This window comes from Brassica oleracea, chromosome C7 (assembly GCF_000695525.1).
Source record: "Brassica oleracea var. oleracea cultivar TO1000 chromosome C7, BOL, whole genome shotgun sequence".
NCBI classification, from domain to species: domain Eukaryota; kingdom Viridiplantae; phylum Streptophyta; class Magnoliopsida; order Brassicales; family Brassicaceae; genus Brassica; species Brassica oleracea.
The window spans coordinates 45,367,366-45,379,378 of NC_027754.1; the positions used below are offsets into that span (position 1 = coordinate 45,367,366).

Genomic DNA, 12,013 nt, shown 5'->3' on the forward strand with positions numbered 1-12,013 from the left:
TATGCATCTTTTTCTGGTGCAATAATCTATTGATGTTAGGAGTTTTCAAGGCTCCTAAGACAAATGTTGTAGTATAAATGAATGTCGAACCAGTTCTGAGGGATATCAAAGCACCGAGAATGCAAGTACTCACTTAATCTAAGTGCAACCAATGATTTAGATGAGTTTTAAACTACTACTAATACTAAGACAAATGTTGTAGTATAAATGAATGTCGAACCAGTTCTGAGGGATATCAAAGCACCGAGAATGCAAGTACTCACTTAATCTAAGTGCAACCAATGATTTAGATGAGTTTTAAACTACTACTAATACTAGAAAGCAATTACAGAATGATACTTTCTTGACTAAGGGAAAAGAGAACTCATGGGCATAGGGATTAGACCTTAGGTGATCAAGTATCGAACTAAGGATGGCAAATGATCAATCAAACTATCGACCTTAAGCCTAGACACAATTCTAAGCAAGCTCTATGTCTAGATGAATGCCCATTTGCTAACATATCTCAAACATCAAATGTCTTTGGTTGAATAATATGAAAGCAATCATTACTAACAAGTCTATTAGCTATCTTAGCACCTTTAACAACAAATGTCTTTGGCAAAGTATACTAAAAGCCTAGGAGAGTTGTCTCAGGCATTTCATCAAACACCTTTTGGGTGGAAAATGCCTATTGATCAACTTTTGAGTGGCCAACTCAGAAGATGCATTACTAGCAAGGAACAAGAATTCCTAGAACTAACCTAATCACCCTTGATCTCCCTAACCCATGAATTCAAAAGGTGATTACTCACTAATCTCCATGATTCCTCTTAAACCCATATTGGATTTCAGATTAATCATGTAGAGAAATAGATAAGAAATCAACAAGAACACAAGATGAAAGCAATGAAATCTGAATCAAAAGAAGTTTTACTAGTTGTTCTCTCCAAAAGAGATTTTTCTGCCTCCAATGGCTTACTACCGTCTTTAACTTAGGTTTAGGCAATGTTAAACAACAAAACAAATGACCAAAAGGCCCCTGAAATAACATAAAAATCGTCCAAGCAAAACACGCGGAGCGACCTAGCATAGCCGCTCCAGGAGGTCGCTCCCGACGCGTTTCTTCGTGTCTCGCCCCGTCAAAACGCGAGCGACTTGAGCTGGTCGCTCTGGCTGGAGCGACTTGAGATAGTCGCTCTGGGATGGTCGCTCTGGCTGGGAGCGACCTTGGTAGGTCGCTCCAGTAGGTCGCTCCCGACGCATTTCTTCGTGTCTCGCCCCGTCAAAACGCGAGCGACTTGAGCTGGTCGCTCTGGCTGGAGCGACTTGAGATAGTCGCTCTGGGATGGTCGCTCTGGCTGGGAGCGACCTTGGTAGGTCGCTCCAGGATGCTCGAATAGGGTGGATATGCCTCTAGTAAATTGGTCGTAACTCCTTCATTACATTTTCAAATGACTTGAAACCACTTCCATTAGAAAGCTAACTCAATTTGCTATGTCTCCACAAAATCTTAGCCACAGAATATTTCTCTAAAGGCTCCATCCATGCTCATCTTTCACCCTCTTTTGGATCACAATGCTCCCAAACATCTCAAATCACTCCATGGCACACTCCAACACCTAATAAGGACAATGAATGCAAAATGCAACCTAGACATGACTAAATCCTAATCTATATGATGAAAATGCTCATGGATGAATGAATAAAACAATGAAAATATGCAAGACATCGTATATATACATCTTCACAGTTCACACTTTTGATTTTTTTTTTATGTGTTTTCGTAAAGGGAAATTTGGTTAATGTATGTATATCATGTGTTTTGGGATGAGACGTTACTACCAAAATCATAAAATTTGGTTCGCCCGATTAGACGATTACAACAAAATATGTCGTTATTTTTTTCTTTGATACAATATTGATATGTAGTATATAATCTTGTTCACACTTATTGATCAATCGGTTTTGTTAGAAATGAGAAACAAAGAAAGAAAGAACACGTGTGCTGTAATATTTCATTGGTCTTGTTTTCTTTCTTCTTAGTGGTGAATCTATGTGGAGATGTTATCAGTCGTCTTGGCACAATCACCATATTGACATCGTTTGGAACAAAGCAATGATAATTGAGTGGCGAATTATCATGTCTGTGTGGGTCTATGTACAAAAAAAAAATTGGTTCTAGTAGCTGCTAGGGCATGTTGCAAACATTAATTTGGATTTCAGCATAACTTCAAATTCGATTATCAAACAGAAAAACGTTACAAGACTATTTACCAACTATATATTTTTGATCATCTCACGGTTTCTAAAATGACTGTAAACTTAGATAGCTCGACCGAATAGTTGGGGGTAATCAGTGAACAACTTTGACATGTGAGTGGTTGACCATATATCCTATAACATGTCTGCGCTGTGAACCTTCTTACTAGACTTCGTTATAAATCTTTAAATAATATTATTTCTTTGTCTTTTCGAATGATACATTAATTACTCTATAGTATCTGGTATACAATATTATACTACAACACTAACAAAAAAACAAAAGATTCAAAGTTCCCGTCACATTCGACCAACCAACAACTTGACCGGCTCAAAGATTTCCATGAGTCCCAAGCCTCCAATGCCATAGTGGTCGAGATACTTGACCTACCAACAGCTTGACCGGCTCGATTAAATTCATTTTGCTTTATCTTTTTCAAACATATAATTGGTAAGAACTTAAAACTTGAGAGTTGAGAGCATACGTAAAGTGTATATTCCTCAACTTGATAATTTGCAACCAACACAATAAACCTTTTTTGTTATTGTGTTATCTTTTGTATTTAAACTAGTATTAAATTAAAACCAGTATATAATTTTATAATACATTTTTATAAAAAATGTCAAAAGCATGCGTAATGGGTAGGTTGATAACAAAACACGGGAGACAAATAACGTAAATCAAACCATGGTTAAAATCAAAACGCGGTAGGTCAATTTGACCGGTCTGGTTTGGTGAGCGCCCCTAATAAATTCCACCATCACGAAAATTAAAAAAAAAAAAAAAATTGTATTTATAAAATCTCTCCTCTTCTTCTTCGTTCTCCATTGTACTTTCTCTCTCATAAGAGTCTCTCTCTCACCTTCACCACACCAACCTCCGATTTACACAGAGAGAGAGATCTTCTTCTTCTTCTTCTTCTTAAACGTAAACACCATGTCGTCCTCTTCCTCTTCTCCATTCGATCTCATGTCCGCCATCATCAAAGGAGAGCCCGTCGTCGTCTCCGACCCGGCGAACGCCTCCGCCTACGAGTCCGTCGCCGCTGAATTGAGCTCCATGCTCATCGAGAATCGCCAATTCGCCATGATAATATCCACCTCCATTGCTGTCCTCATCGGCTGCATCGTCATGCTCCTCTGGCGGAGATCCGGCGGCTCCGGGAGCTCGAAACGCGTCGAGACGCTTAAGCCGCTGGTGATCAAGCCGCCGCGCGAGGACGAGGTCGACGACGGGAGGAAGAAAGTCACGATCTTTTTCGGTACACAGACCGGAACCGCAGAAGGGTTCGCTAAAGTGAGTTGCTTTTGATTCAAAATTCAAATAATTTGAAGCTGATGATTGGATTCGATTTTTGACAGGCTTTGGGAGAAGAAGCTAGAGCGAGATACGAGAAGACCAGATTCAAGATCGTTGATTTGGTATTATTATACCCTTTTTAAAAAGTTTGATGCTTTTTTTTTTTTTTTTTTTGATTCTGATTTAAATTTTTTGTTTGTTTAATAGGATGATTACGCGGCTGATGATGATGAGTATGAGGAGAAGTTGAAGAAGGAGGATGTTGCTTTCTTCTTCTTAGCCACGTTAGTTTTTTCTTTAGCGTCTCTGGTTGAAGTTGTTTTGTTCTCTCATTCTTGTGGCTGATCTTGTTTTTTGGTGTGTAGATACGGAGACGGTGAGCCTACGGACAATGCAGCGAGATTCTACAAATGGTTCACCGAGGTGAGTCTTTTTATTTTGCTTTGCGTGGTTTTGTTTAGTTTATGTTTTTACTTGTTTCTGAAGTTTTAGACATGTGTGTTACAGGGTGATGACAGAGGAGAGTGGCTTAAGAACTTGAAGTATGGAGTTTTTGGGTTAGGAAACAGACAATATGAGCATTTTAATAAGGTTTTTAAAATGGAATCCTTTTTTTTTTTTTCACGCTTATTCCAGTTTCCTTGGCTAATATTGGAATTGTTTTTGTAAATCTGTGTTGCAGGTTGCCAAAGTTGTAGATGACATCCTTGTAGAACAAGGTTTGTTTGTTTGTTTCTTTATTTCACCATTCCTCTTGATGTGTTTGTGTAGGCTTGTATTATAGCTTTCTAACTTGATGACTTTGTTTGTTTCAGGTGCACAGCGTCTTGTACATGTTGGTCTTGGAGATGATGACCAGTGTATTGAAGATGACTTTACCGCTTGGTATTTACTTCATCTGTACTCTCTCTTTTAACTGCTCTGGACATATCTGTTTTTTTGTTTTCTGAGCTCAATTTTTTCTATCTCTTGCAGGCGAGAAGCATTGTGGCCAGAGTTAGATACAATACTGAGGGAAGAAGGTGACACAGCTGTTACACCGTACACTGCAGCTGTGTTAGAATACAGAGTTTCTATCCACAACTCTGCAGACGCGTTGAATGAGAAAAACTTGGCCAACGGGAATGGTCATGCTGTGTTTGATGCTCAGCATCCTTACAGGGCAAATGTTGCTGTGAGAAGAGAGCTTCATACTCCGGAGTCTGACCGTTCCTGCACCCATCTTGAATTTGATATTGCAGGAAGTGGACTGACGTGAGTTTTACTGTTTGTACATAATCAGAGGAAACATACTTGAAATAATAACATGAATGTGTGTTGTCAGGTATGAAACTGGAGATCATGTTGGTGTACTGAGTGATAATCTAAATGAAACCGTAGAGGAAGCGCTTAGGTTGCTGGATATGTCTCCTGATACTTACTTCTCCCTTCACTCTGATAAAGAAGATGGAACACCAATCAGCAGCTCGCTTCCTCCTACATTCCCACCTTGCAGCTTGAGAACAGCGCTTACACGATATGCTTGTCTATTGAGTTCTCCTAAGAAGGTTGGTTTGAATTCACATCTTGATTTTGTCAGTCTCGTTTGTCTTCACAGAGGTTCGAACTCAATGGTTTTTTTTGTTTTCTTTCAGTCCGCTTTACTTGCTTTGGCTGCTCATGCTTCTGATCCTACCGAAGCAGAGCGATTGAAACACCTTGCTTCACCTGCTGGAAAGGTTTGTGCGACGCTGCTATTCTTGATTTTCCATTTGTAGAGTTTTCTCTGACCAGTATATTTATTGTAATCCTTTCAACACCAGGATGAGTATTCAAAGTGGGTAGTAGAGAGTCAAAGAAGTCTACTCGAGGTGATGGCAGAGTTTCCTTCAGCCAAGCCGCCACTTGGTGTCTTCTTTGCTGCTGTCGCTCCAAGGTTGCAGCCTAGGTTCTACTCAATATCATCATCTCCCAAGTGAGCACTTCTCTCTCATTGACTTGGTCTTTTGTCTTCAAATGGCTAACTTTGAGACGTATCTGGTACTGACTCATTGTCTTTGTTTACTTGCATAGGATTGCTGAAACTAGAATCCATGTCACATGTGCACTGGTCTATGAGAAGATGCCAACAGGAAGGATCCACAAGGGAGTGTGTTCAACTTGGATGAAGGTAAACATATCACATTGTGATCTTTTTGCCATTTTTATCGAAAATTTTGTTAAATTTGGGTGCTTTTGTGCATGTTGTAATGACAGAGTGCTGTGCCTTATGAGAAGAGTGAAAACTGCTGCTCAGCACCAATATTTGTTAGGCAATCCAACTTCAAGCTTCCTTCTGATTCGAAGGTACCGATCATCATGATCGGTCCAGGGACAGGATTGGCTCCTTTCAGAGGTTTCCTTCAGGAAAGGCTTGCGTTGGTAGAATCTGGTGTTGAACTTGGACCATCAGTTTTGTTCTTTGGATGCAGAAACCGCAGAATGGTAATAAAACCATTCTCAAAAACTCTTATCAAAATCATCTGTTAGTTCAGTTTCTCTAACTCTTCTTGTATTTGCAGGACTTCATCTACGAGGAAGAGCTCCAGAGGTTTCTAGAGAGTGGTGCACTCTCAGAGCTAAGCGTCGCCTTCTCTCGTGAAGGACCAACCAAAGAATATGTACAGCACAAGATGATGGACAAGGTATGATCCCTTTAATAACCAGATCTTTGCATATTTTATCAGATTCTTGAGCTGACAATTCATTCGCAATGCAGGCTTCTGATATATGGAACATGATCTCTCAAGGAGCTTATGTATATGTTTGTGGTGACGCCAAAGGCATGGCAAGAGACGTTCACAGGTCTCTTCACACAATAGCTCAAGAACAGGTGCGTATGAGACCCAAAACATGAGTTCTCATCACATCACAAACAGAGTGTTTATTGATTATGTATTGTCTTTGTTTTTCAGGGATCAATGGATTCGACGAAAGCAGAGAGCTTTGTGAAGAATCTGCAAATGAGTGGAAGGTATCTAAGAGATGTATGGTAACGAAGCTGTCGAAGCCCCCACACACACTCACTGTGTACTTTATTATAATTATGTATACGGCACAGAAATGCCACATTATGATGATCATGAAGTTTGTGATCCTCAGAGGAAATGAATGAACCTCCTTTTTCCAATTCTTAATTTAGTTTCTATATTTTTTTTCATTTACTTTTGATGATTTTATTTTTTGAACTCTTTGTTATATAGCCACCAGATAAAATAATGAAAAAAATTGCATAAGATTTGATGTGATCCTTTGGTATGAATATTTATTTATGTAGCAGCATACGTTGCACGGAAGCTTCATCGGACATCTGCTTCCCGCTTCGGAACCGAAATCGGAATCGGAAGCTTGTGGAAGCTTACGGAATCTCGCTTCCAAAACGCTTCCAAAATATTCATTTTAAAAACACATTGGAAGCTTATGATTCCGTTTTGGAATTACGCTTTCGTTCTTTAAAAAAAATACAAGGTTGAATATCAATAAAAATATAATCGTAGTTATTAATTTCTGTAAAATCAAAATTTTAATAGTAATGAATAGAAAGGATATAAATATATAAATATTAAATTAATACTATAAATTATCTTTATGTATTGAAGTTTTTATTAAACATATATCATATATTCAAATATATTGTGTCTATTATTTATGAAGCATTAACAATAAGAGAAAAAGACAAAAATATCAATAAATCAAGTTTTTGTTCTCAAACTATCACTCAAGGTCAAAAGTCACAAAAATAGCACTTAATGTTTTATCAAAAGTCACAAACTTAGGATTTAGAGTTAAAGGGTGGGGTTTAGGATTTAGAGTTTAGGGTTTAGAGTTTAAGGTTTAGGGTTTAGGGTTTAGAATTTAGGGTTTAAGGTTTAGGGTTTAAGGTTTAGGGTTTAAGGTTTAGGGTTTAAGGTTTAGGGTTTAAGGTTTAGGGTTTAAGGTTTAGGGTTTAAGGTTTAGGGTTTAAGGTTTAGGGTTTAAGGTTTAGGGTTTAAGGTTTAGGGTTTAAGGTTTAGGGTTTAAGGTTTAGGGTTTAAGGTTTAGGGTTTAAGGTTTAGGGTTTAAGGTTTAGGGTTTAAGGTTTAGGGTTTAAGGTTTAGGGTTTAAGGTTTAGGGTTTAAGGTTTAGGGTTTAAGGTTTAGGGTTTAAGGTTTAGGTTTTTTTTAAAAAAAATCTTATATTTTAATATATATATATACATATATATACATACATATGGATATACGCTTCCAATACGTACCCGCTTCCTAATTTTTCAAAAAATCTCGCTTTTGCGCTTCTATACGCTTCCGCTTCCGCGTACCCGCTTCCGTTTCCGCGTACCCGCTTCCGTTTCCATGTAACATAGGTAGCAGCAACATTTTGGACAAATACAATCTCTATGTTCTTATAGATTGCTCAATAAGCTTGTTTGAAATCAATTTGGCATAATATATATAGCGCAGGTGGCACACCATACATGTATGAGAACTTACATGATCTGCTATTTGCATGATATATTCTTGAAAATACACGTGCCTATACTACTAACACATGCATATAGCACACTGAATTTTTTTTCAAAAAAGGTTAATTGTTGTCATCGTCAAGACATGCCACTTGAAACCTTCTAGCTGGTTCGGAAGTGCTTTTTGGTAGTTGAGATGAATGGAATGGGATGGGATGGGATGGTATGGTAGGTGGTGAGCTGGGAGCATGTAGTTGAAGATATAATAGCACGTGATGTGAGTTACATTGATACGTGCGAAATTAAGTTGGTGGAGGATCCACTTTCCAACAATAAACAAACATGATGTTTCTCTTCCTCTTTCAACTACTTTTTTCTTCTCTTCTTGTTGTGTGTTTCTCTCCACCTCATAAATTAGTCTTTTTATTACTATTAAGTCAGGCTACAGAAATTACTAATCTTCGCAAAACTATTAAAGTGTAATAAATAAGGGATTATGAATTTCATAAACGAAAATATGCCACGTTATAGGAACCGATCATCGGCGTTCATTGACATGGTAGCTAGTAGTACCACCATTTTGTTGACAAAAAAAAAACTACCATTTTCGTTATTTTTTATTTTAGGAAAATTGCATGGTATAACATCAAAAAAATCCAAAATTCACTTACTAACCAAAATACACTCTCTCACATTTTTTCTCTCCTCATATCTCTCTCTACCTTCTTTCTACAAAACCAATTTTCCTTTTTTTTAGCTATCTCACAAATAACCTCTTTATTCACCAACAGTAATGATATTTTGATCGTCGGCAATACCCCTCTTACTTCTCCAAACTTATCTTAGTTCCAAGAATAATCTTTTCAGCGTTATGTTATTTCTTCTTGTTCTTTAAAATTGATTTATTAAAGTGTAAACATTCATTACAATATGATGTAGTCCTTAGAAATATACGAAATATCCATATATTTTGACTTGGAACAATTAAAGAGTTGAAATGTGAACTCTTCTTACTCAACGGCCGTAGTTTTTCTTGACCTTGTAAAATTGAAAACAAAATTCAACTCAAACAATTTTTCCTTTTTATTTAACCTTAACTTTTTCAATAACAAGTAGACAGTAGAATTTAATTATATACTGTAAACTATTTTCTACAATACTATATTCGTCATGGTTAAAGTAGCACGTGGGTTTTTAGCACTAATCGAAATGGGTCATTTAGTTTCTCTGAATGTGGCCAGCTTTACTCAAATGTGTTTTGGGCCGCAATTTGGGGGCCTGGAAATGATGGTTAGAAACGACAAGCATTCCCTCCCGGAAAACCGGCATGGAGTTTGGTTTCTCAAAGAAGTAAAGGGCCTGCGGCCTTCTTTAGTTTCGAGGTATCAAACGATTCAACAACAGCAAAGCTGAAATCTCACAAGTTGGGTTAAGATGCTCATAGAATACAACAAAACTGACGATTTCTAAGTCCACGGGCACAGGCTAGTCTTGTTCAGCGTCTCCGAATTCTACTTCATATTCTGGCACACCTCGGACATACAAAACGTTGTTGCATCTGTTTGAACAAAGGCAGTAAACTAAAACCAAGAGATCAAAAAAGTTAACACAACTAACAGAGGTTAAGATGATCAAAAAAGTTAGCACAACTAACAAAAGTTAACTTTCAAAATCTTGTAGAAACAAGTTCTCAAAAAAAAAAAAACTGTGTACAAACTATACAATCTAGAATTGTATCCCGAGCCTCTTGGTGAACATTAATTGTTATTTGGTCAAACTATTAGATTAAGGAGTCTTCCACCATTTATGTTTTATAGACCATAGTGGAGAAAAACGAAATGAAAAGTTTCAAAAAGAGAGCATATAAATCAATGACCAAACAGAGCGGCTAGAGCAGGTTCATATGTTGTCTCATTTTCCTCCTTTGAGTGACTTTGTTTCTCCACTTAAAGCTTTATAAATCACTGATTGACTCTTAGTACTATTCTTTAATAGTTCTTCAAAACATATTTAATGTAATCCAAGGAAATATAAAAATAAAACTTGAAATTTCAATGTTGAAACGCTTACAGAATGAAAAGGGCTCTAGCTTAATTGAAAAGTTAACCGCTATTTCCCAACTCCTCAATACCAATAAACAAAAAAACTCTCCCTCAATTTTCCACTCGATGTGTCTCCACTCTCCGATTAATAAAAGTGTTTCTCTTCGCCATTGGTTAATGCACCCTTTTCGAAGAATGGTAAGGTTCTTAAAATGCAAGAGATCAAGCGTATAACTTTATGCCTCCACTTTCCGTATACGGCGCTAATTAGAGTAAGCATAATGAACATACCAAATCGATGAAGGAAACCTAACTTTGAACAATACAAAAGCAAACACAAGTAGTTTTAAAAGATCAAAACGTGTTCTAGAAAATTCAATATTAATCAACTTCATCATAAGTTTTTTTTTTGCTAAAAGGACTTCATCATAATTAATAAATTTGTGCATATGTTAACAAATATATTAATGCTGACCGTGTATTACAAATATATTTAGTGTAAAATTATTTGAATGATTATTAATACACGGTCATCATTAATATATTTATTAACATATGCACAATATATTTGTTAACATATTGTGCATATGTTAACAAATATATTAATGTTGACCGTGTATTAATAATCATTCAAATAATTTTACACTAAATATATTATTTGAATGAATTTAGTGTATTAGAGATGCATAGGAGAACGAAACTGATTTGGATTGAGACTATATGAAATGATTTAGGATGCGGTTTTAGAAAATGCTACATGCACTTATATACCATAAAGGAGTTGTATTTTAATGATAAATGAAAGCGTCGTGAAGTTGAAGAAAGTGGAAGAAAAGCATGTGTCACCAATAAACGATGGAATAGGTGTGGGTTGTGTAAGTAGAAGTTAGGTAAAAAGTTAGTTTTGTATTGGTATGTATTCGGAAATAAATAATGATGCATTTTAAACGAAAAGATTGCATTACAATTCAACCATGGACATTCAGATTTCAGAGAAAACCACTATTTCAGTACAGTAAAGTTTGCCTTAGAATTCAATCATAGGACTTTCGTATATCATCACAATTTCAAATAACTAAAACTGGAAAATTTAATTATACTGTAAAAATATTCTACAGTACTGTCTGTATTCGTCATGGCTAAGGTGGCACGTGGGTTTTATTACACTAATCGAAAAGGGTCATTGGTTTCTCGGAATGTGGCCAGTATATTACTCATATCTGTTTTGGACCGTAATTTGAGGCCTGGAAACGATAGTATAAAACGACACGCATTCCATTCCATTTACAGAAAACCGGCAAGGAGTTTGGTTTGTCAAACATCTAAACAGCTTGTGGCTTTTCTTTAGTTTCGAGGTATCAAAAGATTCAACAACAGCAAAGCTGAAATCTCACAAGTTGGGTTAAGATGCTCATAGAATACAACAAGATCTGGCGATTTCTAAGTCCACGGGCACAGGCTAGTCTTGTTCAGCGTCTCCGAGTTCTTCATCTTCTGGCACACCTCGGACATACAAAACGTTGTTGCTGTTGGGTTCCTTCTAGACGGAGGAAACCCATTGGGTTTGGTTGGTGATAACCAAACTTGAAAGTTGGGCCATTGGTATTAGTCCATGAGATTAGTATTGGGCCTTGGAGGTTCTTAGGGTTAGTGAGACACATATATATAGTCTCTTGACCTAATTTTTTATGTAGAGACTTACAAGAATCAAAAAGACAAAAGAGAAAAAAGAGGGAAGGAGGCAGAATTTCGTCTGGGTTTGTCAAGGCAGATTTGGAGGGTCAAACGGATCCTGATCGGGTTGATATTTTGTGGGAAGCTTCTTCAGTCAGTGAGTTAAAGGTTCACCAAAGGGATTTAGATTTCAACGGTTGGATCTTCAAAGCTGGTAGTCACAGTTCTTCAGCAGTGCTGTCTTGAGTGTTTGGTAAATCTGACGGTGAGATCTTCTCTGATTGAGCTGAAATT

At 37.0% G+C, this 12,013-nt stretch overlaps 2 protein-coding genes across 2 annotated transcripts in view; one reads left to right on the forward strand and one right to left on the reverse strand.

Moving 5' to 3' along the window:
- The first annotated feature begins 3,053 nt into the window (after nucleotides 1–3,053).
- Nucleotides 3,054–6,797, forward strand: LOC106306443 (NADPH--cytochrome P450 reductase 2). Its single transcript, XM_013743066.1, has 16 exons — nucleotides 3,054–3,538; nucleotides 3,604–3,663; nucleotides 3,749–3,825; nucleotides 3,907–3,964; nucleotides 4,049–4,132; nucleotides 4,224–4,260; nucleotides 4,357–4,426; nucleotides 4,517–4,795; nucleotides 4,866–5,088; nucleotides 5,176–5,259; nucleotides 5,344–5,495; nucleotides 5,594–5,690; nucleotides 5,777–6,004; nucleotides 6,082–6,204; nucleotides 6,279–6,392; nucleotides 6,475–6,797. Exons 1-16 carry the CDS (start codon nucleotides 3,179–3,181, stop codon nucleotides 6,553–6,555), a joined length of 2,127 nt encoding a protein of 708 aa, XP_013598520.1. The 5' UTR covers nucleotides 3,054–3,178; the 3' UTR covers nucleotides 6,556–6,797.
- A 4,505-nt stretch (nucleotides 6,798–11,302) lies between these two features.
- Nucleotides 11,303–12,013, reverse strand: part of LOC106303909 (probable small nuclear ribonucleoprotein F) — a 12,236-nt gene continuing 11,525 nt past the window's right edge. Inside the window, exon 6 of the mRNA XM_013740267.1 lies at nucleotides 11,303–11,571. Within this exon, the coding sequence (XP_013595721.1) occupies nucleotides 11,505–11,571 (67 nt within the window). The 3' untranslated portion in view covers nucleotides 11,303–11,504. The remainder of the gene's footprint in view (nucleotides 11,572–12,013) is intronic.

Bases quoted from the DNA above. Each gene is read 5' to 3' on its own strand.
- LOC106306443 (XM_013743066.1), top strand. From the start codon at position 3,179: ATGTCGTCCTCTTCCTCTTCTCCATTCGATCTCATGTCCGCCATCATC. The intron at 4,261-4,356 runs GTTTGTTTGTTT...TGTTTGTTTCAG, and splicing joins TGACATCCTTGTAGAACAAG to GTGCACAGCGTCTTGTACAT. The intron at 6,393-6,474 runs GTGCGTATGAGA...TTTGTTTTTCAG, and splicing joins ACACAATAGCTCAAGAACAG to GGATCAATGGATTCGACGAA.